The 27,478-nt window shown below is 49.0% G+C and overlaps 1 protein-coding gene across 1 annotated transcript in view; it reads left to right on the top strand.

The window, feature by feature from the left end:
• ABTB2 (ankyrin repeat and BTB domain containing 2) overlaps positions 1–21,463 on the top strand; it is a 38,896-nt gene extending 17,433 nt beyond the window's left edge. The window contains exons 3-16 of the mRNA XM_057379891.1: positions 6,506–6,658; positions 7,952–8,117; positions 10,545–10,634; positions 11,063–11,164; positions 12,045–12,141; positions 12,788–12,923; positions 13,940–14,166; positions 14,849–15,027; positions 15,390–15,495; positions 15,646–15,748; positions 16,209–16,299; positions 17,984–18,052; positions 18,437–18,550; positions 19,818–21,463. Of these exons, the coding sequence (XP_057235874.1) occupies positions 6,506–6,658; positions 7,952–8,117; positions 10,545–10,634; positions 11,063–11,164; positions 12,045–12,141; positions 12,788–12,923; positions 13,940–14,166; positions 14,849–15,027; positions 15,390–15,495; positions 15,646–15,748; positions 16,209–16,299; positions 17,984–18,052; positions 18,437–18,550; positions 19,818–20,015 (1,831 nt within the window). The 3' untranslated portion in view covers positions 20,016–21,463. The remainder of the gene's footprint in view (positions 1–6,505; positions 6,659–7,951; positions 8,118–10,544; positions 10,635–11,062; positions 11,165–12,044; positions 12,142–12,787; positions 12,924–13,939; positions 14,167–14,848; positions 15,028–15,389; positions 15,496–15,645; positions 15,749–16,208; positions 16,300–17,983; positions 18,053–18,436; positions 18,551–19,817) is intronic.
• The last annotated feature ends 6,015 nt before the right edge of the window (positions 21,464–27,478 follow it).

Genomic DNA, 27,478 nt, shown 5'->3' with positions numbered 1-27,478 from the left:
TTTTTTTGCTTTGTTTGATTTGCATTGTTTGCCCATGCAGCTGCTGGAATGCGCCGTAGGAGTTACCTCGGGGATTTTCTGCCCACACCATCGAGGCTGCTCCAGGAATAGCAGGCACCCCTSTCTGGCTCTGTGCCCCAGTTTATCTCTGGCTCTCACGTGTCTTACAAGCTCATTCCTGTCATGCACGTGAACTGCTCCAAAATGCACCCATGTGGGATTGTGTGGGCACAGCACAGAGGTTTCCCTGGGTTGGGCTCCTTGGGATGGATCCTGGCTCCCTGGACTCCCCACCTTGGACTACTTGGATCTGGTCTGGGAGGAGTTTTGTGCCCGCAGACCAGGGCAGTCACCTTTTTCTAGGAGCTGGGAAAGGTTTGGGTCTGATGGAGATGGCCTGGCCTGGCTTGTTGGAATCTTGGAATCACRATCGTGGGATGGGTTGGGTTAGAAGGGGATTRAARGTGATCCCATTCCACCCCCTGCCAYGGGCAGKGCCACCTTYCAYTGTCCCAGGTTGCTCCAAGCYYTGYCMASSSTGGCCTTGGACACTTCCAGGGATGGRGCAGCCCCAGCTTCTCTGGGAAATCCATTGGAGTGCCTCACCATCCTTACRGTAAAAAATTCCTTCCCAATATCCCGTCCAACCCYGCCCTCAGGCARTGTGACCCCATTCCCTGTGTCCTGTGTCTCCATCCCTTGTCCCCAGTCCCTCTCCAGCTCTTCTGGATCCCCTTTAAGCCCTGGAAGGGGCTCTGAGTTCTCCCTGGAGCCTTTTTCTCTCCAGGCTGGACATTCCCAGCTCTCCCAGCCAAGGTGTTCCAGACCTTGGAGCATCTCCATGCTCTCCTCTGGACTCTCCGTATTAATTGAGGTCAGGACTGCAATTAGGCCCAGACTCATGGAAGAACAGTTYATCCCCTAAATCATTCGCATCATTTTTCACCTTGCACTGAGTTTTAGGGCACCTGGGAGCAGCAGCAAGAGCAGGATTGGTGGTTTTGTTTTCTCTGTGTCCATCAAGGATCCGACAGCTCTATGGGGCTGAGGGAGCAGATGGAGATCAGTCACATCCCTGACCCCATAAYTGTGGCCATATTGTCACAGTTAAATTATTGTGTGTGTTTATCTGCCTCTTAYCAGCAACTGTACACAATTCAAGTTGTCTTTCATTATTTTCTTCCTCTTTGGAAAACCTCCCTCCTGCCCTAGCTTTGCAGATGTTACAAATATGTTTTTCTAATGAGACACATGACACATTCCAGAGCAGCACCAGTGCTTGTTTCCAGCCTGGAAATGGAATCTTTCCCCATTTGGTAAAGTTTGTAAAATGTGATTACAGCAAATAAACCATAGACTTGAGAGCTCTTTTTAGGTTTCATCAAGTTCCTGATGATTACTTCATTTTTATTTTTTTTTTTGTGAACTCAGGTTTAGTTTTTCCTTCGATTTGTTGTAACACAAAGTAAAACCTGTCTGATGCTGCGCCTTGTTTTTTAAGTGTGGTTTGCAAAGGATGGAAAAGGTGTTATTTCTGTCTGTGGGAAGAAGGATCRGAGCTGCCAGTTCTAGATTTAAACTATTCTTGTACCATTTTATATTCTCTAAGCAGAGGAAACTCTGAAGGCAGATTCAGTGGAGAAGGATCCCAGTAAATATAATATTATCCAGATGGCTTTCATTCCATTAGTGTCTGACTGCAGGAGAACTCTCTAAACTCCTGGCACAGCCAAAGCCTTAGTAACTTGATAACGATCCACTAAAATTTGAGAACTCTTATCTTCTGAGATGCGAGCCAGTCATTGTTTTAAGGGAATTCAGAAGAACCCTTTTTGGGGTCAGTTGGATGTGATTAAATTTCTTCTTCCTTTTCTGTGGGGATCTGGACTGTCTGCCTTGAAAGATGTTGCACTCACTGAGATGATCCTTCAGTAGGGCCCAGCWTGGTAATTCCTATTTTTTCTGCTGTAAATGTGGGAAGTTCTTGAAATTCTGTGAAATATTTTTGAGTCTGTGAGGAATGGCTCCTGACTGAAGCTGGTTGTGTTTTGGAGGAACAGTTTTGTGTCTCTTCTAAATCAACGTCTCTGTTGTTATTTTATTCACATATAATYATATRCTCCCAAGRTATTTTTTTCKCCCCCCTGCTTSYAGAAGGAYTTTARTGTTTGAGAATCCTAATTGTAAATRTGCCACTGTTTTCCACATCAGCACAGCGTGATTGAGGTTTTGGATACTCTGTCCTGCCTCAGAGTYTTTTCCCTTCTCCAGTTAATGAGACTTCACTCTGATTTCTTTTTGACTCTGTTGCCATCCTGGAGATTTTTCCATCCTCCTGACTTCAAGCCATCGGGTTTGGTTCCAGCAATAAATTCAAACATTAGCTCACTGCACTGAMAACCTTTCCCTTTTTGTTTGAGTCCCTTGCAAAACCCCACACTGATCTTTAAATTTAGATTTGGGATTCTGCTCTGCAGGAGCCTCTGTATCATTCCTTTAAGTCAAATAYGGGGAGTTACCATGGGCTACCCCACTCTGACCATAAATATTGTGGTATTTCTCCACGTTTTAGTTCAATCAGACCATTTGGAAAGCCTGGGGACAGGCAGGGTGGATTTTGCCGTTCCCACCTGCTTCCATTGGGACAGGATTTTCTTCCCTGCTCTAGAAGAAGGAGAGCCTTGTTTAGAAGAACAAGGTTTTCCTTTCTTGCCAGTGCTGTCACTGTTGGCTCCCACTTTGTTTTGCTGTAGGAGAACGAAAGCAGTGAAAAATAGCAGGGGAGAGGTGGGTCAGCAGGGAAAATGTTTTATTCCTCCTTTTTCCTTCTTTCCTCCGGGATGGAAGGGACTCTGAGCAGTCTGGGCTAGTGGAAGGTGTCACTCCCTGTGGCAGGGAGGGTGCAACAAGATGGGATTTTTCCAGCCCAAACCATTCTGTGATTCTGTGATTCTGTGATTTTTTTCAGCAGTCTTGTCCCGGATCCTCCTGGGGACAAAGGCAGGAGGAAGGAATTTGACAGAATGCTTGTTTTTTTTTCTGGGAAACCCCACTTCTTTCACCTGAGTTAGCAGGTGCTCAGTGCAAAGGAAGGATGACATGATTTTCTGAATTTTTTGGAGCTGTCTCCTTTTTGTGTACAATTAACTCCCCTTTGCYGAAATTATCTTGATCCCAGTGCTCCTAGAAATCCCCAGAAGAACCCACTTTGGGGAATGTTTTCTTTGTGATGGGTATCCCTGAAAGTCTGTGGTCCCCCAGCTTCTCCTCGAGGATGCTACACATGCTCTCCCCATGCCAGTCATGTCCAAAATCATTCTAAGGAAAASACCTTTTCCAGGAAAAAGTTATCCCAAAACTTGCTGTAAATTCTCTGCCAAGTGCTGCTTGGCCTCCTCAGTTATGTCTAAATAAAACAATGTGGTTTAGCTCAAAGGAGAGGGGGAAAAGCCCATAATAAAGTCTTTTTTTTCTCAGAGCACCCTCACCCAGCTCCAGCCTGATCCCATGGGCATGGAGTGAATGTCCAGCTCCAAACAGAGAATCCCAGACAATTAAGAGATGGAATATTGACAGCATTAACAGTATCAGACATCACTGTGATTCTTTACAAGGTGTGCAGGAGAGGAGAAGTTCACATTTCACTTCTCAGTCCTGTGCACATTCCCAGTTTAAGGGTGGCAAAAAGCTGGACAAAGCCGTGGTGGCCCTGCTCTTCCAGGAAAACCGAGGGAGAAAACCAAGGGTCTGTGCCCCCAGCGAGCTGCTGCTGGAATATGACAGCATCCCGAGGCTGGATCACTTCATGTGAGGAGTTTAATGAGCTGCCAAAAGCTTCTAAGTGTCAGGGAGACCGAGGAAAATGGCACTGTGCAGAACAGGGATGTGGAGACAGAAATTAATTCCTTAGCTCRCAGCATCTCCCCGTTAATTTTCCATGAAGGTTTCTCCCCTTGCCCTCCTGCAGTGTTTCCCAGACTGTGAAATGATCAGTGATTCCCTGGAGGCAGATGGGTGCCCAGGTTAAGGGCYACAGGGATGAGGACGGCGTTTCATTTTCTAGGGAATGAATAATTTCATTTATTTCCTTCGTGCGATGTGAGCCCAGCGCTGGTGTTTCATTCCGTGGAACTGCATCTCCTCTTTCTGCCTCAGTCCTGTGATAATTCTGCTCATCTGGTGARGAGTCAGCGAGCAGAGGAAGGCAAAGCTGTTCCAGAGCATGGCCAGCTTGGGAGAAAGGAAATAGTTGGATAAAAGCATGAAAGCCGATCCTCAAGCTAGAAATTTTGCAGAGAAACAAAGCTGGGTTGTTTTTTTTTTCAGCAAAATAGCAATAGAAGTCRTTCTAGTCAGCCTGGATAGAGCAACAAATAATAAAGAATTATTTCTCCAGTTTGCACAGTGGTGCCAGTGGTGGGGTTTGGAAAATCAGGACAGCAGGATGAGAACATCCTTCCTGACATTGCTGCTTGCATTCCAAAGTCTGCTCCCCTTCAGACACAGGATCACCAGGCAGTCTGGGCTGTCCAGGGTTTGATTGGAAAAAATCTGTTGAGATTAAAAAAAGAAACAGAAAGGGGAAAAAAAAACCTTTCTCCTTGCCATTCCTCCCAAAGCAAGTTTTGTGTGGAAGCCTTTTATAACCCTGGCACAAGGGTGTTTTTGCAGAGTGGAAATTCCTTCCCGAAAGGTGTTATTTCTGGTGCAGACTCCGTGGCATTTGCTGCTGGCTGACCACAGGGGCCTTGAGTCATCCCCAGGGTTTGATTGAGGCYCTCTGCCCAGCAGTGTCCCCACCGTGGGGGTGGCAGGGAAGTGGGATATGGCCAAAATCTTTATTTGGTGGCAGATGGAATCACTTGGAAGATGAGCTTTTCCAGTGCTCCTGAGCATTCCCCATCTAACTTTATTTCTATATTTAATTCTGGCGCTTTTAGCCTCCCTGTCCTCATCACCTCTGCGGAGCTTTGAATCCCATGCTAGAGCTTCTGCAGAGTAGACAGAAAGGATAAATAATTCATTTGGGCTCCTCCCTGAAGTACCTGCGTTTAAAGGGTGCTAATGACTCTTTTCCAGGCCAGATAAGATTGCTGAAAGGCATCTCCCAAATGCCTGTTGACAATTCCTGCTCTTCCCTTAGGGAAGTCAATCTGAATTGGACAAACTGGAATGATTCATCCCATCCCTTCCCTTTCAGAAAGTCTTTGGAAGGATGAACAACGGGGTGATTTTCAAAGTGATGATTGTGGCAACCCTGATGTTCTGGTTCTTTGACATAAAAATAAACTGGTAACAGCAGTGACTCACTGTCCTGTTAAAAACACCCTGGCCCTGGCAATTCTGGGTGGATYAGGTGCTTAAAACACCTCTGGTTTTGTGGATTCTGCTGCACAGCTCAGTAGAGGAGGAGAAGAGGGGAAAATAGTGGGTGTGTTTGTAGAGGGATAATGGCAGAACCTTTCAGGATGCACCTTGCATCTGGGAAAATGGGAACAGCACAGTGTTTTTACTGAGTGGACTCATTCCAGCCTGAAGGGTGTTCAAAGTCGTGACAAAGGGAGTTCTGCTTGCAAATCCCTTTATGGATAAATGGTTTCTGACAGGATTGCTGCAGCTCACACGTGCTGCACTCACACACATACACAGGCACGGCTTTGAAAATGCCTTTCGTGGCTTCAGCTGCTTTCATTAATGCCCAAATCAGTTCACATTCTCTCTTACGTGTCTTTTTCTCTCTGAACTTTGCAAAGGAATCAGTCCTTTCCCCCCTCCGTTCTTTCCTTTTGAATGGTTAAATGGAAAAGGCTTTTTTAAAATTTTATTTCGTGGCATTAATGAAGTCATTACTGGGATGGGAGAGGTGTTTTCATGACAGCTGGCACTTCCAAGCCTTCCACTGGGCTGGCAGGTATCCTTGGGGACAAATCAAGCAAAATAGATCAGTCTGGCTGTGTACTGGGAGGGTGGATGGGATCTGTTGTGTGTGAGAGCGTTATGGTACCTATATATTAATGCATCATTTCAGTGCTGTGTTGACTGCTGTCAGAGGGGTTGATCATGAGCTGCTGCTGTTATCAGCATGTTTATATCTCTTTATAATCCTGCAACCCTTCATGCTGAGCAAAACCTCACTGTTCCACCAGTTCTGGGGTCTGGAGGGTCAGGTGGGCAAAACTGAGGGTCCATGGGATGGTGCTAATGTCAGGATTAATGGAGGTAGGACTGAATTAAACTAGTTTAAGTGAAGTTTTAAACCATCAAGGATATTTTTAGTGTTCCTAGTGGGAGGAGCATAAAAACAACAATAAATAATCCTGTGTCTGTAGATTATTTTGAACACACACGGTTATCACAAAGCTGTTCAAAGCGGCTCCTTCCCGCTGCTGTGACCTCTCCCTCCTCAGCTGGGATTTATCCACACCACCCTCCCCCTTGCACACCCAGGAAGCTCTAAATTGTCCTCCAGCCAGTCCAATAACAGTTTTSCCCCCTGGTTTTGCAGCCCCTTCATGCTGCTGCCGCCGCTGATGGAGTGGATGCGCGTGGCCATCACCTACGCCGAGCACCGGCGCAGTCTGACCGTGGACAGCGACGACGTCCGGCAAACGGCCAGGCTGCTCCTGCCGGGGCTGGACTGCGAGCCACGCCAGCTCAAGTACGTGGGCTAAGCTTTAGAAACCTCCTCCAGTCCTTGGAGCTTCTTAAAACCTGCTTTTATTGCATTTCCCCGGAGCCAGATCTCACTGTTCCCTACAGGAGACAAGCGTTTAACCTTCTGGTGCTTAGAGAGATAAAGGAACTTTGGCCAAACATTTGGCAGAAACATTTCTGTCTTTCTCAAAGTTATATGTGAAATACAAGTGTTTGGATTTAGTTTAGGGTTTGTTTTTTTTTAATGCCACGGGCTTAGTTACAAGATTATTCTTTGCTTTTTAAGACACCTGAAATGAAAGATCCAAGCTAGTGAAAAACCCATTGTTTCCTGAGCACATTATTTGACCCTTTAAAGCAGTCATTTTGTATCCAGCGTGTTCAAGGGGAAAGGAGATCTTGGACTTATTTATTTATTTATTTTCTTGTCCCTAGCTTGTTGTGGGATAGGAACAATGTACRAAGACCAAGTGCCATCCCTTCAAAAACTTCTATTTTTCCTGAGGTTCACTGGATTTCAAGTGGAATCATTTTATTTCACTTTTTTTTTGATAGAATGAATTCTTCTTTTGCTTTTTACTACTATATAAAATCATTGCATCTTATTCTAGGTTATATTGTAGGTTGTGATGCCAGTTAGAACAGGGTTATGGCAGCCTAGCTGTAGGATTTTATATAAGGTTCATCCCTAATCTCCTGTGTGAGGTGATGAGTGGTTTGCTCCTCTGGCAGGCTGTGCAGACTTTCCAGAGGAGGATGGCTGTGCTGAAAGCATCTCATTTATCAGAGGAGCCTGGCAGGCTGATATCTCACTCACTCACTCACTGAGAGTTTGCTCAAGAGCCTGTGCTGGAAACCAGACGGCTCCTGGGGAAGGCATTCACCCCAAAATAACATCAAAGGGCTGAGCCTCCCAGTGACCAGCCAAAATGGGAAACCCCCAGGTGAGAAGTGATCCTTTGGTGAAGGAGACACACTTCCAGGGCTGGAATTCAGGACAGTCTGAGCAGACAGCCAGAGGATTTACAGTAATCCCTGGGCTCCTTCCAGATGACATAAAGGTCGCCTTGATAGCCACCTAAAGGATAAGGATTTAGTAGATCTTCACAGAAATGGTAAAGCACTTCATTTTACTGAGTCACCGGAAAAGAGTTGGGAGTGCTCCACTGCCTAAATTTGGTTCTGGTTTCATACTTTTAAAAAAATTTGCTTTTTTTTTTTGTCCCAGAAAAGAATAAGGATCCATGTCTTATTTTATGGTGCAGGCACCATCCAGGAATTCTTTTGTCTTTCCCAGGCCTGAATGCTGCTTCAGTTCTTTCCGGAGGCTGGATGCTAAAGCTGCTACGGAGAAATTCCAGCAGGACCTGGGCTTCCGCATGCTGAACTGCGGGAGGACGGATCTGATCAACCAAGCCATCGATGCACTGGGCCCCGACGGGGTCAACACCATGGATGATCAGGTGTGCCATGAAAGAAAAATACTCACAGCCCCAAAATTTCCTGTGTCAGCAGCTTGCCCCTCCCTCACTCCCTTCCCACGTGGCAAATCAATACCGGGTCGTGTTTGTTGCCTCTCTGAGGATTAAATAATTCTAGCTCATGTTTTAAGGATGAAAATGCATCCCTTAAAAATCAAAAAAAATAACTCCTTCCCAGACTGCCCCCATCCTTCAAAAAAAACCTCATCAGAGCCCAGAGAGAATCGTTTATCAGCTGGATGGGCTGTCTCAGGTTAAAGCTGGGATGGTGAATGGAAAGTCTGATAGTGCTGAGAGGATGTCARAGCAAAGTGGTTTCCTTCCAGTGACACTCCCCTTGGGCTCCACAGCCCAAATCCAGGCTGGGTCAGTGAGGTGACCAGAAGGTGTTGATGTCTCTTGGCTTTGGGGCTGGGAGTGGTTTGGGAGGAGCAGCTCTGAGAGCCCCGCCTGGCAGCAGCCAGTGTTGGATTTGTTCAAAGTCCATCATGCTGATGTGAATATTTATCTATTTTTCACCATTCCCTGCTCAGCAACACGAGCCACAGGGATTTGGTAGCTCTGGGAGTCTCTGGCTGCTTCTGCTCGTGCTGTCAGCCCCATCAAGTAACAGCAGAGTCTGTCCTCTGGGGCATCATTCAATGCATGGAATTGGCTTTTAATTTAAAAAGCGGGGGGAAAGCCACCTCTCCTAAATAAACACTCGTTACAGCTGTCACAGCAAGGAGAATGAGCTGTCACATCTGTGGGACAAGAGGATAGTGAGCAGTGGAAGGGTTGATGTTCATGTGGAGAGGTTTTCTCACAGCCAGCATTTCACTGCAGAAATCTCAGCATTTCTGACCCTGACACATCTTCCATGGCACTTCCCACGTTCCTGCAGTGTTAAGGGAAGTGTGAATGTAGACACAAATAGCAGAAATGCTGCTGGACACATGTGGATGTGTAGCTGCCTTATTTACATCTCTTTTTTCCACATCCAGTACCAGCAGCTGTGTGSTCACTGGGGTGGGTATCACACCGTAGATATTCGTTGTATTAAAGTCACTCAGGTGGCAGATTTATATTATGAAGGTTTCCCACTTCCTCTGTTATATATTTTTATAAGAAGTTCTTGCAGTTCCTGTTTCTGTAGCCCAGAGGCCYCTTGTTCTCTCCCAGGGTGTTCAGAGCCATTTCTCCATTTATATGCATGGAGATTCCTGAAAAACATCTCAGAATATGCCCTCAGAAACCTGAGTTGGARCAGAATCCTGTGTTCAGTTCAGGTTGGAACCCACCAGCACTCTGGTTTTACTGGATTTGGGATGTTTAGGACAACAATCTCTTCTCTTGGCAGGGGGCAAGCASGGAGTGCAAAACTCACATTAAAAATTGAAAAAAGAACAAGGTAGTAGTACTTTCAGTAGTACTTTCAGAACCCTGACTGGGGCTTGTGCCTGCACACCTGAGTTYTGAATTCTCATTTTATTTGTCTACAATGTGTGTGGAGCCTCCCAAGCCCTACAAAAGCCAAAATACCTCAAAATACCAGGGAGAATCTCACCCAGAAATGTCTTTACAAATGTAACTGCCCCAAAGCAGGAAGCTTGGGAATTGTGGCTGCTTTGAAAAGACACCTTTGCAGAGCCAAGAGCAGAACTCCTAGGTGAGAGTAAAATTAAGTAAAATTCCATTTTACAGCACARGTCCCATTAAGGATGGAGCTCTGTTACTGCACACTGAGCAAAGGAGAAAAAAAAAACCTGTAAAAACCTCAAATGCCTGCAATAATTAAGGGGAGGGGGCAGGAAAGCTGTGGGATGTGAGCAGGAATGGGTTTTACCAGGCCATTTCCTTTCTGTCCTTGGCCACTTCTGGAATGAACTCCATAAGTAAGGCTCGTTTTTCTCATAATTCATCTCTGAGCCGTCATGGTTTGCTGGTTAAGTAGAGGGAGAGAGATTTATGGGATTGAAATGCTGAAATATTGTGGCAAATAGGATTTTAGCAATGGGGAGAAGTTGCCAAATGAATTCATCTTCCRCATTTTTGTGTTGCTTTCTGCCTTCAGTTCATTTGGCTACAAATGAGCCAAGAAATGGCATTTCTTCATTGGCAGCCTTGGGAAGGCTGGAGAACTGTGGACAATACAGGGCTGGGATTTCCAGTGATCCTTTTTRTGTTCTTTCAGCCTTGTCCAGCAATGTTTTATCCAGGTCATTTTCCAGGATCAGCTGTGCCTGCTCTGCACATAGAAAAGAAAACAAAAATATTTTATAAAACACACATATGCTGTCCCTGAATATACTTTGCATATTAAGATTCAAACTGTGTCTGTGACAGCATCACTGTTGATACGGATAGAAAGATAACTTTGGTTTGGTTTTTCTATTCTGAAGAAAAGATTTCYTCTCTTTTTTCCTGAAGGGTATGACCCCCCTCATGTACGCCTGTGCTGCTGGAGATGAAGCCATGGTCCAAATGCTCATAGATGCTGGAGCAAATTTGGATATACCAGTGAGTAACCCTCTGCCTATAATTACTGATGGGAGGGGCTCTGAAATCTCTCCTAGCAGCTGAAGGCTTCAGTTCTGGAGGCTTCAAGCGAGCCATTGAAACCATCAGAAACGTCACTTCAGGRATTTGGGAGCGGGGAAAAAGCCTTCAAAACCCCTCAGAACACTCACTGGCTCCAATTAGGATTGGCACTGGCAAGCCTGACAGGCATGGGGAGGGGGAGGGAAGGAGCTGCCCCTGGGAGAAGCCAGGGAGCCCATTAAAAACTCCCAGGGGACGSGACAGAGGGACGGGTGGTGGCAGCATCCTCTGAGTGTCCCAAGTCCCTGTTCCCCGGGTTAGGGTTAAGGAGCCATCTCTGTGCAGGGCTGTGGGAGGAGGAGGCAGTGGGGCTGCAGTGGGTAAGGAGTGCCTGTTCCTTTCTCCAGGTGCCCAGCACCTCCCCACGGTTCCCCTCGGTGCACCCCGACAGCCGCCACTGGACCGCGCTCACCTTCGCCGTGCTGCACGGCCACATCTCCGTGGTTCAGGTGAGATTCCGGCCGGGAATCCTCCCAGGAGACACTTAGGGACTGAACTGCAGCACTGTGAGCCCTCACTCACAGCCTTGCTGAGCTCCTGRCCCTCCTAAAAACCTGTGAAAAAAYGGYRTWTTTTTTAAAACGAGGAGGATGAAGATYGATGATGTAATTCCTAGCAAGGCATTGATGATGGAGTTTTATTTGTAGCCTGTGTTTTTGGGGCATCAGTAACAAAACACAGCGTGTTCCCATGTTTTCCTTCGGTTTCTATATTGCTCCAAGGCTTGCTGCTTCCAGAAGGATGCTGCACAATCATTTCTTTGGCATTAAATAAACTGCTGCTTCAYGTGGAGCAGTTACAGGTTGGCTGCTTGATTGGGAGCTTGGTGACAGTAGATATTAATTGGTTTATAAATTTGCATGTGCAAAAATCCACTGTGTGCTGATTTCTGCTCTAATGGCAGCAAATCATCTGTAACTGCACAAGCGAGGCTTAAGCTGCTGTGGGATTTGAGCCCGTGGCGTCCTCCCTGCTCCTTTTTCTGTGGAATTATCACAGAGRGGCAGCAGGGCAGGGTGGAGCCAAAATGCCACCCAAAACTTCCAGGGAAATGAAAAGCTGATCACAGCTGCYGGATTTAATTTACCTTCTGCTCARAGGGAAGGAGAAAAAGAAAAAAATGCAAGTAAAGGGAGGCTGCACACACTCACCTTTTGTTTGTGTACATTTGTACATTGTTATAAAGATCGGATTCTACCTGGCAAATTTCCTGAGCGTGCCCTCCTCGCTCTGAACCCACTGGTTCCCGTTCCCAACACACAGCCCTGGGTGTTTTATCCATCTGAATTGCTCTTTTCCCAACTCCCTGCCTCTGCTGTGCCCCTGCAGCTGCTCCTGGATGCTGGTGCCCACGTAGAGGGCTCTGCTGTGAACACTGGCGAGGACAACTACGCCGAGACCCCTCTCCAGCTGGCCTCGGCTGCAGGTGAGCTCCCTGTGGCCTCAGCACGTTCCATCTCTTCTGCCACCAGCCTGATGGRCCCTGAGTGTTTGTTTTCCAGTTTGTCCCACATTTGCCCCATCCTCCCAGCCCCCCAGCTGAGCTGGTGGCACCGACTCCTTCTCAAAGCGCTGTCACAGAGCGTGAACCAGCCCCTGTCTGGTCTGGGCATGTCTGTGCACCCAAGCAACGCCCAGATGCGAAAAATTAACGAGTTCCAGTTCAGCCTGGGGAAAAATAACTGTCACATGAACAAATTGGGTGTATTGATTTATTAAATGCAAGTGAAGATTCTGCGTTTCTTCCAACGGGCTGACAGGAGTTGAGCATTCCGTGAACGAGTCTGTGTTTGTCAACGCTTTTCACCTCTAAAGTGGTTTTATTTTTTATTTTTTAGGTTTTAGGTTTTTTTCTCTTCGCTTCTTTCTGTGTTAATTTTGTGGTTTTATGGAGATGAAAGCCTGGCTTGCTCTGCTCCAAGTTTTACAGAAGGGATGGGTGCTGGATGTCCTGCATCACTCCGTGCTCCGTCTGACGGCAGCGGAGCGAGGCAGCCCTGCCYGCTGCCAGCCCTGTGTTTTGTGCTTCCAGACAGCAGCAGGATCCTGATGTTCCTGTCCTTTTCCCCCAGGGAATTACGAGCTGGTCAGCCTGCTGCTGAGCAGGGGCGCTGACCCTCTGCTGAGCATGCTGGAAGTCAACGGGATGTCATCGTCCCTCCACGAGGGCATGAACTGCTTCAGCCACTCGGCAGCACACGGGCACAGGTGAGGTTCTGCTCCTGCTCAGCAGGGTTTTTTTTTTTTTCCCCTGTAAGTGTTGCTGTGTGTCCTGTGTGACTTTGTGACCTGAATTCCTGCGTGACTTTGTGACCTGAATTCCTGCATGTGCGGTTCAAAAGATGGGGTTAAAACTCTCCTGACAACAACCAAAGATCTGTGTTCACTGTTTCTTATTCACACTTGCTGGTCTGGCTCTGCAGCACTGAGAGGGAGCAGGAGCTGGTTCTGGGCCCTACATCAGCAGATGAAGTCCCWCCTAATAAGGGCAGTTTATGGGATCAGGGCTGTGAGGTCCTGGTTTGTGTTCTGAGACAGAATCTAATCACACTGAGGTGAAAATAATCGACAAAATTCTACAAAAGTAATCTGCAGCAGAGCCTGCTCGGCTGCGTCTCTGGTTTTTGGWTGGCCAGCCAAGAGGTGAATCATGAACCAAGCCAGCCTTAGCTCTCCAGGCCTGTTTTCAGGACAGTTGTTCGTTATTTACAAGCTCATCCAGAAATCTTTCTGCTCCCAGAAGGAAATGTTAGTGAGATTCAAGGYTTATTCTTGGGATGGGGTGATCATAAAGCCTGAAATAAGCTGGGTTTAGCCCCAGGGAGCGRTGTGGCTGCAAGGAGAGCACCAGCTGTGGCAGCGCAGCCGCACAGCCGAGCTCTGGGTGGCCCTGCTGGGCTGGGGGTGGCCACAGCAGCTGTCCCCAGCTGGCTGAGGGACAGCAGTGCTGCAAACCCCCCGGAGAGGCCGGACACCAACAAGAAAGTCTTTTCCTTGCAGCCACCGTGTGAAATCCCAAACAAACCCGCCACACGAGGAGTGCAGCCCGCCCTTTTGCTGCCGGGGTGCCACTTTCTAGGATATGGGATGGGACAAGGGCTTTCAGTCTCTGGGAAGGAAATTATTGTTCACTGAGCCGGCTGCCTCACCCCAAACCCCCTCAGTCCTGTCTGGGTTGTTGATATTTCATTTACTGATCGGCCAAACGCGGTGTCCCTCCTCAGGAACGTCCTGCGCAAGCTCCTGACGCAGCCCCAGCAGGCCAAGGGCGATGTGCTGTCCCTGGAGGAGATCCTGGCCGAGGGCGTGGAGAGCGACACGTCCAGCCAGGGCAGCGGCAGCGAGGGCCAGGTGCGGCTGTGCAAGACACGGACCAAGGCGCTGCAGGAGGCCATGTACTACAGCGCCGAGCACGGCTACGTGGACATCACCATGGAGCTGCGGGCGCTGGGTGAGCCCTTCCTCCTTGCCTCCTGAGGCACAAAAGTCTTCCTTTTCTGTCCCTCTCACTCAGGAGTGCAGTATCCCCAAGTGCAAAGCTGTGTAATGTAAATTTAGAAAGCATTTAAAGCTCCTTGTAAGATTTTTTCTTTTCAAATTCCTGCTGCTCTGTGATGTCCCCTTGGCTGAATCCTGTCCCCACATAATAAGAGCAAGGGGCATCTCYCCCTGTCAGACACTGACACCTAAAACTCAGTCTATTTTCCGTAGTTTAAGGTGAAGGAACAGATCAGGTGTCAAAGAGGATGAGAGAAGCTTCAAATTTCCCATGTAACCAACAGAAAAGACCTCGCACCACATTTGTGTGGGGTTACGTATTCTCACAAGTTCCAGTTTATTTTGTGGTTCTGACTAATTGTGAAGCTCARAACAAAACAGGGAGTTTCTGGTCCTTAACAATCAGCAGGGAGTTCCAGTTTGTGCTCCTGGTACCAATCCTTTGTCCCTTAATCTGTTGATGATTCAGTGACCCAGTTCAGTCACCTTTAATACCAAGATAAAAATGTATCTGCTRTTCGGGTGCAGGTAGAGCTGCTTCAGTGCTGCCAAGTGTTAGTAACAGGAGCAGGAAAATCTCCTCACAGGCACTTCAGGAAATCATCTTCCCCTGTCCCTTTTTTCTGGGGCTGCAGGAGTGCCCTGGAAGCTCCACGTGTGGATCGAGTCGTTGCGGACGACCTTCTCCCAGTCCCGCTACTCCGTGGTGCAAACCCTTCTCCGGGAGTTCGTCACCATCAAAGAGGAGGATTACAAYGAGGAGCTGGTCAGCGAGGGGCTGCAGCTCATGTTTGACATCCTCAAAACCAGCAAAGTAAGTCAGAGTTTTAGAGCAGTGTGAGAGCTGAGTGTTGTGGGATTTTCTTTGTTGTTGTGCACGGCAGGAACAAGGGAATGGCTGGGCAAAGTCCCTGAGGAGTTATGGCATGGGAGTGGCCCTGGGAGCATTTGTCTGAATTCATGTACAGCCCCCAAAACAGTCCTCAAATACACACCTGGGGGAAGCTGTACAGCTCATGATACCTCCATAACTCCAAATATATTGTAATTCCATAAACGAAAGCTGTCCCTGTGTGGGGAGGGTGCAGTTGCTGTAAGCCCCAAGTGAACCGTGACAGCTCAATGTGAAACCTGCTCCATGTGGAGCTGCTGATCCCTGTTCCATCCTCCTCACAGAACGATTCCATCAACCAGCAGCTGGCATCCATCTTCACCCACTGCTATGGCAGCAGCCCCATTCCCAGCATTCCCGAAATCCGAAAGACTCTGCCAGCTCGCCTGGGTAAGGAGCTCACCTGAGCAGTGAGGCTTTTTTCATTGCTGCTGTTTTGCTTGTTGGTTTGTTTGGGTTTTTTTTTTTTCCTAAAAAGTATGCACAGTTTCCAGAAAAGCAGTCAGCTTTTATTTTTTTTTTTGTCCCCTTCCCCAACAGACCCTCACTTCCTGAACAACAAAGAAATGTCTGATGTAACTTTCTTAGTGGAAGGAAAGCTCTTCTATGCACACAAAGTCCTGCTGGTTACTGCATCTAACAGGTGAGTCACTGAGCATTAATTAATTAATTAATCTAACCCTAATTATCCCTAAAATCATGTGGGGTGACTGGAGTGCACATATCCAGCCATTCCCATTCCTTCTCCCGGAGTTCACAGGGAGAGCTGCACTTGCTCCAGTTTTCCTGGAATCTCACACTGGCCTGGTGTACTCGTTATCATCTCTTTCTCTTTTATTCTCACAATGACAGGGTCTTCCAGCTGTCACAGGGTGGGATTAGATCAGATCCAAGCAATTTACAGGTTAAATTGTCCCTGAACTAATCATCATTAAACTGAAGGAAATGTTTCAGTTTTGAAAAGAAGCGAAAGGAAATATGGCTTYATTTCCTTTAAGGGGATCTTTGTTTTCCCTTTGCTCAGGCTGTTTGCGAAGAGTGTGTGATACACTAAAACAGTTAAATTAAATCTCTTTAATTAAATCTGCTAAAACCATCCCCAGGTTCAAGACACTGATGACCAATAAAACAGAGCACGATGGSCACGGCAGCAAGACTGTAGAAATCAGCGATATGAAATACAACATTTTCAAGGTATGGGACTTGCTCCCCTTTTTCTTTCTCCTTTTTCATCTTCTCACCCTCTTGGAAGGTAAGACAAACCCAGGGAGTAACATAYACGTAGAAATGGAGTTCCTTTCAACACACCTGAATTTCTGGAGTATTCTGAAACATCTTTTTTCCGAAGTTCCAGCCTTAAAAAAGAACCCTCCAGTCCATATTCTTATTTTTTGACTAGGCAGCTGACTCCTCCATAAAGCAGGGGAAAAGAGTCTGCTACTGAAAAGCAGTTTTGTACTTTTAGCACATCATTTTCATACTTTTTAGAGCACCATTTTCACGCGATTCTAAGCAAAAAAGTACTTATTTACAGCAGGTGGATTGCCTGGCTTCTTATTAAATCAGGTGATCAGAAATCGATGGTGCCTGTCAGACAAAGGCTCAGAACTGAGAATTGTGCTTCGTTTTTGTGACATTTCCATATTTTAGTGGAGGAGCAGGGAGGTGTGAAATGCAGAACAGGTCGTGCAGATGTTTCTCTAAAGGCTTGAGGCTTTTCCTTTTTTTGTAAGCAAACCAAACTGATCTGTTGGTCAGCAGTGCTGTTACATCAGGAGATGGAAGTAAGCTGACCATAAAAACATCTTTTCTGTGCTTCAAAGGGGCTGCACAAGTTTTGTATTGCATAGGTGACGTTCAGACCTTCCTGCTCAGGCCATGACGGAGAAGGAAACGCAATCGAATATTAAAAGAAGCTCCTTGTGCATCAAAAGGCTTCTAGAGATAAACTTGTGCTTCRGTGGAGAGACAGAGAGACAAATCAAACAGTGAGACAGTGAAATACTTCACAGTTAGATGGAAAATACAGTCAGATTAGTTAAGGAGAGGCACTCTCAGGTAGAGTGGAGGATGCTGAGCCACCAGAGATGTGTGTCCAGYTCRGGGCTCTGCTGGGAGCTCTGGTGTMATTCTTTYATACTAATAMGGCAATCTTGCAAKTTGCAGCTCAGTTTTGTTGCCAGCCCTGTGAGWAATGGCAATCACAGCCTGCAGACCCCACACAGCACCCAGGGCACTCCAGATCCAGTCCCTCCCTTTCCCAGCCCTGTGAGAAATGGCAATCACAGCCTGCAGACCCCACACAGCACCCAGAGCACTCCAGATCCAGTCCCTTCCTTTCCCAGCCCTGTGAGAAATGGCAACCACAGCCTGCAGACCCCACACAGGAGCACTCCTGCTCCAGCCCCAGATCCGGCAGCGCTGCTCGAGCTGGGGGTGAGCACACACGGATCAAAGAGCAGGACCTGCCCCTCAGATTCTGCAAACAATTTCTGCCTTTTCCTCCGGGCCTGGAGAGGGGCTGGAAGCCGATTAGAAGCCCAGCAGGGGAGGCAAGTGGCCGGGAGGTCCCCGGGACTGGCTCCGAGCGTGATCCGCCTGCCGGGCTCTGCAAACCCGCGGCCCAGGCAAGGACGGTGGCGTTGCTCAGAGACGCTGTCACCCCCAGCCCAAAAATCCCCAGCAGGGCCCTTTTCAGMGAGAAAGGGCTGTCGGAAAGCAGAGATTTGCCACGCTGGGGAATAAAGGAAAAGCCGCCGGTGGAGTTGGGAGCGGGCGCAGGACGCGATTCCCGTCTGCTCAGGAAGGGGAGCGCAGCCATCAACAGCCCCTGGGGGCTGCAGCGATAACTTCATGCCTGGCCTTCTTCCCATTCCAGATGCTGATGCAGTATTTGTACTAYGGAGGGACAGAATCCATGGAAATTCCCACCACTGATATCTTAGAGGTGAGAGAGCTTTTTCTGCCGAGCCTTGCCGAGTGCGCTGGGGCATAAAACGGTTGGAAGGTAAAATGCAGGAGCTAACAGCAAGCTCCCACTCTGTCCAGGAGCACACTTAGGGCTTGGAAGTGAGCTTAAAAGCTTCAAAACATCATTGCTTGGTGTTTCTGTGTCTTGGGGACAGAAAGGAGTGGGAATGTGTTTGTAGGGGAAGCGCTGAGGGGAAATGTGTCAGTCTGTCACTTCAGCACGGAGTGGCCTTTCTGCTGTTTCATGAGGGCTTGGCCATTGAGTCAGAGACTCTTTAGAGAGGAGATCACCCATCCTGTTTGCCTTCCCCAGGCYTTTCAAGGCTCACAATCTCAAATGGCCTCTCTCTTGTGCCCGTAGCTGCTGTCRGCTGCCAGCCTGTTCCAGCTGGACGGCCTCCAGAGACACTGTGAAATCCTCTGTGCCCAGACCATCAGCATGGACAACTCTGTCAGCATCTACAAATATGCAAAGGTAAATCCAACCTCCCCAGTTTAGGAATCCCAGTGAGCAGCCTGTGTGCCCCTGGTGGTCAGGGGATGCCCAGTCTGCAGAGAACTCTGCCTGGGAACTGATTCCCGGGAAAATTCCAGCTCCAGGCTGACAGTCCTGCGTGGCCCCAGTGTGTTTTCCTGTCTGAAGCACTCATGGATGAAATGGATGAGGGTCCCTGCCGAGCAGGGGAGAGCTGGCTGAGCAGGCTGATGCATCAGCATCTGCAAACCCAGAGGGATTGAGATCCTGGGAGCAGTGGGGCAATGGATCACAGTGCAGCAGCTACGGAATAAACCCTTCCCCAGCACCCCTGCTGCTGCTAGAAAATGTTATTTTCAGCCCCAGAATGAGCATAAACGCTGCTGTGTGATGGATTTGCACCTCTGCAGCAGATAACCTAAACCACAGAGAAATTCTCTGCTCTTGCTGGCATTTTGCAGGATCAGATCCCTTAAAGACAAGGAGGAAGCTGCACRGAGGGCTGGTGGTGATTTTGTTTCACTTTGTGTGTAGTGTCACACTGATTCTTTTCAATTCCTCTCACACTGGGCTGGTTTGTTTCAGACCTAACATTTAACAGGATGCAGCAGTAAAAAGGRGAAACAGCATTCCCTACTGGCCTTTGTGTACTTTTCCTAAAATTATTATTTGCACAAAGTTCCCGGGAAGGCRCCRTGTGAGCACAGAGCTTCTTAATACYGAACTTRAATTTCRTTGTTCTCATTACTRACTTCCCCCACTGATCCTGAAGGAAAAGGAGCCCAGATCCCAGGCAGAAGCCACCTGATGGTGGCTCAGGAGCCCAGATCCGTGTTTCCCTGTGCTCAGGAGGGATGGAGCTCCCTGGCTGGAGGGATGGGGCTCCTGTGAGCCGTGCCCCAGTGGCCCCGAGCCGTGCTCACCATCTGCTGGTGCGRCGGCCACTCAGCCAAGCAGGTACCTTGGCCACCTCGGCAGCCAGCTGCTCTGCCGCACCAAGGGAAGGGAAGGGAAGGGCTGGAGTGCCCTGCCAGCAGCAGGGAAGGAATTAAAACAGCCTGGATGCCTCCCTGCTCACGCCCGTGCCCGTGAAAACACCCCGGGAAGAGATCAAAGTCCTGCGTTCAGTGCTTTTCCACCGTCAGTCCTGTCYTTTTTCTGCCTGATAATATTAAAAGGGGAAAAACCTTTAGGGATGAGAGGCTCAGGGGTATCATTTAGGGCCGTGGCATTCAGAAGAAGTTCACAACCCCTCTGTGTTCTGCAGATTCACAACGCACCGGAGCTGGCCTCTTTCTGCGAGGGCTTCTTCCTCAAGCACATGAGCTCCCTGTTGGAGCAGGACTCATTCAAGCAGCTCATCTACGGCAGGAACAGCAAAGTGCAGGGCCTGGACCCGCTGAGGGACCTGCAGGCAGCGCTGGCCGGCCGCTTGCACTCTGTGTACGTCACCTCCAGGGTGTGAGCGGGCACAACGCGGAGGGGGCATCACTGGGATGGTTTTGCCTTCTGGATCTTCCTGAAAAGCCCCAGGATGGGCATCCCTGGGGGCTGAGGGAGGGGGAGCTGCCTCCTCCGTGCTGCTGCTGTCACATGAACCACACTGCCACGGGGAGGCTGCRGGGGAGCCCCCGAACCACAGAGATGGGCGCTGCGGGGCTGCAGAGGAAGAGGCGATTTCATCCAGCCCGGCGCTAATACCTGGGCTTAGCTTCATCCACACAGATGTTTTCCGGGTAAAAAGGCTGCCTGGAAGGAGTTTTCCTGATCCTAAAGCCCATCCCACGAGCCATCTGCCTGCACACCTTCAGGAGCATCAGTGTCTGTGCATCGCAGCGGAGCGACGGGAGCTTCCCCCAAAACTGTTTGCACCTTGAGAGAGAGGTTTTGGTTGTTCAAAGCTGAGTAGCAACTAACACTAACACTGAAATTACTCACTCTTTAAGGCTTGTGTGAAGAGCTGAGCTGGGGCAGGGAGGGGAGAGTTGGGGGTTTGCGTGTTTTTACAGTTTCACTGTGCCAGTTGTTAACCTGGATCTGTTTCCAGGAGGAAAACAAAGGCTGTCTTTGCTTTTGCTGTCAAGGTTTGATAGTCCCAGTCACTTTCACCTTAAAAACCGTTTCTGAGCATTACCTGTGAGACCTGACACCACAAAAGACACTTCCTAGAAGGCTCAGGTGTAGCAGGCTGAAAAACTGCCCAGTTGCAAAAATAGCAATAAAAGGCTCCCCAGGCCCCYGAGGAATGTCCATCTCAGTGGTGTGTTCTCTCTCTGGAGCTGGTTGGGATTAAGGAAAGACCTCCAGCTATTCCCACTGAGCTTTGCTCGGATTTCCACCAGGAATCATTTGCCAGGACGTTTCCATTTGTTGTGGGTGGGTGAACAAGGGGAGAAGGATTTTTTCCTCGTTAGAAATCCAGCAATTAATTCGTGTTGCATCTAAACGCCCCGGCAAGAGGAGGAGGCTCAGCTGGGCTCCAAAGCACAGCCCAGCCACAGTTTAGGGAAAGGGAAGGAACTGCAGCAGCTCCCAGAAAATCCATCAAAATCTGACGTGGCCTTGTTCCTGAGGGATTTGCACACATGGAGAAGGGTTTTTAGCCAGGTTGGTCAGGGCACACTCCTTTTGGGTGCACATCTGCTGGCCACCAGCAGCCCCAATAACCCTATTTATTACCAGAAAGCCATACAGGGGGGTCGGAATTATCGCTGAGAAATGCCACAGAGAAGGCTTTATTTTGGAAAGTATTTTCGAGTAGCTGCTCYGGCTATCTGTACAAATCTGCAGGTCCTCTTTGGTTGCTGTAATATTACAATGCTCTGTTTAATTGTACATTAATGTTGTCATTTATGTAAATGTACCGGGATTTTATTAACAACGTAATTTTAAAATACACAGCTGTTGTTGTTTATTCTGCTCCTCTAASTAAGTCAGGGGAAAAAAGTGTTTAAAGACACTTATGTGGAATAGGCTGTCGCAGTTTTGGCATCTTAATTTGATTCTGGTTTAAATATGTCTAATTTTAGGGATRCAGGGCCATTCGTTTCCCCTTCCCAGGCTCAGACATTTTTGTGAAGTTACAAAGTTTAACTTGCATTTTTCCCTAGCTGGAGTAAGATTACCTGCTTTCCATCAGAAGGCAGCAGATTGCAGTGTCAAAAAAAAMCCCAAAACCTAAATTCCAGGATTCTTCTCTGCAGCAGGAAAAACAGTGAGGGTTAAAGCAACTCTTACCCCAGAGGTATTAAAAAAAAAAGCAGGTGATCCTTCCCATCCACATCACCCCAAAGGCCAGAAGGGCTCTGGTTGGTGCTCTGAGGGAGGGTTGATGTCACAGCAARGGACTCACCTAAGAGGTAAGAAGCATAAAAGTTAAAGAGCAAGAATTTGACACAAAAGTATCTTTATTTTTTTTTTCTTTTTTTTTCATTCTTTTTGGAAACCCGCCAGCACAAACAGTGACTCGTTCTCAGGAATGGTGGAACACAAACACCTCAGATTCCCTTTGGAGCACTTTAATGAGCAGGTTAAACAGAAATTCCTTGTGAAACCAGTTGCACGCTGCCCTTGGAGCCTGAGAAAGCGCCCGAGCAGTTTGCCCAGMGCTGGGGAAGCGCAGAACTTGTGTGTCCATAATGACATCATGGCAGGGAGCAGAGGAAATAAACAGCTGCCTCAACAGGCTCGGTGACTTCCAGCCTGAAATAAAGGCCTTTTTTGCTCTCTAATAAGGCTCTGCACAGCAGGCAGGCCCTGGCTAATGCAGCAGCAGTGCTCAGAGACCCTTTGCCCTCACCAAATGCTGCCCGGGCAGGCAGACACCGCTCCCTGCACCTGCYGGGGACAGCGGGGACAGAATCCCTGAGGAATGGGAGCAGCAGGCRCGGGAGAGGGCTCCAGGGCTGGGTCTGCCTCCCCAGGGCAGGGCTTGAGCCTGAGGGAGACATTAATCCACACAAGGTTTGACTTGGTGCAAGGGCGGAAAAAAAGGTGTCTGTGATAATGATGAAAAGTGGCAGCAGAGCAGGGRAAAAGGAGCAGTGCACCCAGAGCTGGAGTCATCACAGTGCTTAGTTTATAGTCTAAATCTATTCCTGCCATTCCGGGCACAGGATTTCACCCAGTGATCCTCTCTCCCTGCTTAGCTCAAACTGGAGAAGRTTTCCCGTGTCCCTTTCCACCTCTCTCGCACCCACACAGAGCCCTGCCCTGAAACCACACCAAGACAGGCAAACAAAAATCCAGCTCTGGGAGGATGGAAAAAACTTCCCAAAGGAACATCACAACAACCAGGTGGAAAGGACACACCGTCCTGCTGCCCGTTCTCCCCAGCGATGCTCCGGGATGTGCGACCTGGGCTCCCCCGGTGCTGCTTCCTCCCGGGACACGGCGGAGCTCAGCCGGCTCCAGCTGTCGGAAGAGCTCAGGGCTCTCATTCCGGTGACAAGTAGGTCACATCGCTGCTCAGCCAGACACAGCGACCGCCTTTGCCTCCGATCAGCCACAGGAGCCCGGCCCCGCGGGCGAGGGGTGAGCGGTGTGGAGTGGCCGGACGGCGAGCTGGAGGRTGTGGAATGGGTCAGGGATGGATGCTCCTGGCTAGCGGGATGTACAGAGCCCTGTCCTGTCCCCGCTCCGGCCGGCTCAGCCGGGGATTAAAGGCGCGCTCCGCAATTAGCGGCATTCCCGTCTGATCCAGGTCCGCAGCTCATCCCTCGTCCGTGGCCTTCTCTCTGCTTGTCCCTCCTTGGTATAACAAAAAAAATCCTTTCCCTAATGCATCGGAAACATCCCTTCTGGAGTGGGGAATACAGCTAGGAACTGTGGGGTCGTGAGGTTATCCAGGAGAGAAAAACAAAGGGCAGACATGAGGGAATAGGCTCCCAATTAATAATGATTTGATGGATGTAGGAATGGTTCTTGTATGTTTGACACTCCTCGTTTCATTCCTGGACGAATTTTACTTCTTTTTYCTTTAACRCATGATCTAAATTTGAAAGKAAACAATGCAAAACAAATGCARGGAGAGATCATGGAATCAACATGGRATGGTTTGRGTTGAAAGCCCCATYCCTGAGCCTGTCCCAGACAGGCTCCTGCCCATCTGCTACAGGTCACAGGTGGGTGTGGAAGTGATGGGAATGCTGGGTTTTAGGGAATGTTGTTTAGGGAATGTTGATTGTTCTTCCTTTGCTYCCACAATCTGGTCAGTAAAAATACTGACTCTTGCAGCAGGGAAACACTTTCAAGCAAGAGGTGCCAAAAAGAACWGGAGTTTCTGGTTTTCAGTCTCCAATTTAAAATCCTCCTTGGATTGTCACCAGTCTGACTTCCTTGGACTGGTCACCTTGGCCAGGAGTGTCCAATCCTGCGTTAGCAGCGTGGGTCCCAGGGCGTCACTCTGGGGTGGATGCTGTAGGGGACAAAGAGAACATTTTGGGGTAAAATCTGWGTTAATCTGTAGGAGATTCAATGAAGTGATCGGTCCTCTTCGAAGGAACCAACTCGGGCTGCTTCTGTGTTGCTCTGAATAAATTTCTTTATGGAACGAGGCACCTGAGAGTGCTATGGGAATACTGGGATGGAGCCAGGAAGGAAACCTGATCTGAGTGTGGGAATGGGATTGGGAGGGTCAGGCRGGACCCCCGTCAGTCACTGGAGCCTCCTCCATGAAGAGAACGTACAACGATGTACAAGGGGAATATGTTAATTGTAGGATTATCTATAGGGATGTATAAGGTACGTATTGATTGTAGGATTTTCTATAGGGATAGATAAGGAACATATTGATTRTRGGATTATCTRTAGGGATAGATAAGGAACATATTGGTTATAGAATTTTCTATAGGGATGGATAAGCCCTATACTGATTATAGGGCTATCTATAATGATATATAACAGCTCTGTATAAGGATCGTATAATGAGATATATGAAAAATCCTCTGTTGTCATCCTTCTCCCAGCTCCACTGTCCTTTTAGGATCTTGGAGAAATACTTTGKGTCCGGACAAGGCTCTAAGGCACAGGGTGGGATTCTTGGGGTGTCCTGAGCAGGGCCAGGATCTGGACTCGATGCTCCTTGTGGGTCCCTTCCAGCTCAGGATATASTGTGATCCTGTCCCTTTGAGGGTGAAATAACGGGGATCAGTGGGGTTTTTGCCACTGATTTTTGTGTTCACGGAGCCGCTGGGTCAGGGCTGGGGAAAGCGGAGCTGCCCCGAGGCTCCCGGGCCGGGGCGGTGCTGCCGCCCTGTGGGGAACACCCGGCACTGCAGCCTGGAATGGCGCTGAACACGGGATGGGCGGGGATCGGCACCCAGGGAACGGGGACACCCGGGGTACTCTGCAACACATCCCTGATTGGTGTAGGGAAAGGAAAGATCTGGGTTAATGGGGTACCCGGGGTACTCTGTAACAGAACCCTGATGTGTAGGAAAGGGAAAGGTCTGGGTTAATGGGGTACTCTGTAACAGAACCCTGATGTGGTGTGGGAAAGGGAAAGGTCTGGGTTAATGGGGTACCCGGGGTACTCTGCAACACATCCCTGATATGGTGTSRGAAAAGGAAAGGTCTGGGTTAATGGGGTACCCGGGGTACTCTGCAACACATCCCTGATATGGTGTCAGAAAAGGAAAGGTCTGGGTTAATGGGGTACCCGGGGTACTCTGCAACACATCCCTGATATGGTGTCAGAAAAGGAAAGGTCTGGGTTAATGGGGTACCCGGGGTACTCTGCAACACATCCCTGATATGGTGTGGGAAAAGGAAAGGTCTGGGTTAATGGGGTACCCGGGGTACTCTGCAACACATCCCTGATTGGTGTGGGAAAGGAAAGGTCTGGGTTAATGGGGTACCCGGGGTACTCTGCAACAGAACCCTGATTGGTGTAAGAAAGGAAAGGTCTGGGTTAATGGGGTACCCGGGGTACTCTACAACACATCCCTGATATGGTGTCAGAAAAGGAAAGGTCTGGGTTAATGGGGTACCCGGGGTACTCTGCAACACATCCCCGATGTGGTGTCAGAAATGACATCCCGCTCCAAAGCATGTACAGCAGGATTGCACACTCCTGGCCAAGGTGACCATCCAAGGGGGATTTTAAATTGGAGACTGAAAATCAGAAACTCCGGTTCTTATCAACATCTCTTGCTTAAATGTTTCCTTAAAGAGGTCAATTAGTATTTTTAAAGACCAGATTGACGAAGCAGGGAAAAACAACTCGCTCCTGGTCTTCCCATCTCGGAAGGTTCCTTGTGTTTGTTTCAGCCTCAGAGACTCCTGTGAGGAGATTCCACAGACACAAATCAAGATCCCAGACCCAGAGTTGTCCATGGAGGGGGAGAAGTGTTGGCTCCTCCGGTGAAATTTCATCATGTGCACGACATAAAAAACATTGGTACCCCTTCAAAATCACCTTGAGCTGGTGCTGCAGCAATGAAGAACTGATTTTCCATGTTCAGGGGCAGGCTGTGAAACCTTAAATTGCACATTTGTCTGGAGGCTGGGATTCCAGCAGGGAATGAGCCTCGTGTGAGTGCAAACCCAGTGTGGGACCGGGCAGATTTCCACTGGGGGAAGCTCTTGCTTTATTCCTTGGCAGTTTTTCCTCTGGAACATTAAATGAAGAGGGAGGCCTTGTCCTTAATCCAATTACCACAGGGAAGCAAATCACTGTTTCGTGTTTACCAGCTGCGAGMAAAACTATTCCAGGGAGCAGCGCTGAAAACCTGGGAGCTGCTGCTGCTTCGCCACACGGTGTCAGCAGCAGAGAGAAAACACAAAACKTGCGTCCAAAAACACGGGTAAAGCCATTCCTCCTGCTTTTCGTGGGACCAGGGATAATTCTGCCCTGGAATGACAAAGAAYTTCTCCCTCAGAGCCCTCAGAGAGAGCCCTCGAAAAGCCAAGGTGCAGGAGGGAGGRAGGGAGGGAAGAAATGGGGTCAAACCTTTTGTTCCATCGGCCTCATGCCCCAACTTCCAACAGGACGGACGAGTCCCTCTCCTTGGAAGGCAACTGAGCCTTTCCCAGCTTTTGGTGGCCGCTGTCTCCATCCTTCCACTCCTTCTCCTTGGCAGGGTTGGCTCCTTAAGGTCTCTTCCCACCCAAACCATTCCAGMATKATTCCATGATCTCTCCACSCATTTRTTTTGCATAGTTTCCTCTCCAATTTAAATTCTCGAATTTAAATTCTCGAATTTACATCATCTGTTAAAGGAATCACTTCAAAATTATTCCAGGAATGAAAAGGGGAGCTTCAAACATAACAGAATCATTCCTACACCTATCAAATCCTTATTAACTGGAAGCCCATTCCCTCATCTCTCTCCTTGCTTTCCTGGAAAACTTTGTGATTCCAGAGTTTCTCAGAGAGATCTGCTGGTATAACTGGAATTTTCGCTCTGTCAGAGAAACAGGAGGGGTAAGGACACTTGTTCCTCTGCATCTTTATCCTTTAACCAGGTTTTCCTCCGCCAGGACATCGATCCCCGCGCCGGGATACGGAGCCCTCTCTGGAACACCGATCCATTTGTCGGGAAACCGATTGTCCCGGTGCTGTCCCGGTCCCGGTGCTGTCCCGGTGCTGTCCCTGTCCCGGTCCCGGTGCTGTCCCGGTCCCGGTGCTGTCCCGGTGCTGTCCCGGTCCCGGTCCCGGTCCCGGTGCTGTCCCGGTGCTGTCCCGGTCCCGGTGCTGTCCCGGTCCCGGTGTTGTCCGGGTCCCAGTGCTGTCCCGGTCCCGGTCCCAGTCCCGGTGCTGTCCCGGTGCTGTCCCGGTCCCGGTCCCGGTGCTGTCCCGGTGCTGTCCCGGTCCCGGTGCTGTCCCGGTCCCGGTTCCGGTGCTGTCCCGCTCCCGGTGCTGTCCCGGTCCCGCTCCCGGTGCTGTCCCGGTCCCGGTCCCGGTGCTGTCCCGCTCCCGGTCCCGGT

The sequence above is a fragment of the Malurus melanocephalus genome, unplaced genomic scaffold, assembly GCF_030028575.1.
Source record: "Malurus melanocephalus ecotype Western Australia unplaced genomic scaffold, MMel_1.1 scaffold_426, whole genome shotgun sequence".
In the NCBI taxonomy this organism is placed as follows: domain Eukaryota; kingdom Metazoa; phylum Chordata; class Aves; order Passeriformes; family Maluridae; genus Malurus; species Malurus melanocephalus.
Note: the sequence above shows the minus strand (reverse complement) of the source record. Positions and strands in the feature narration are given on the sequence as shown.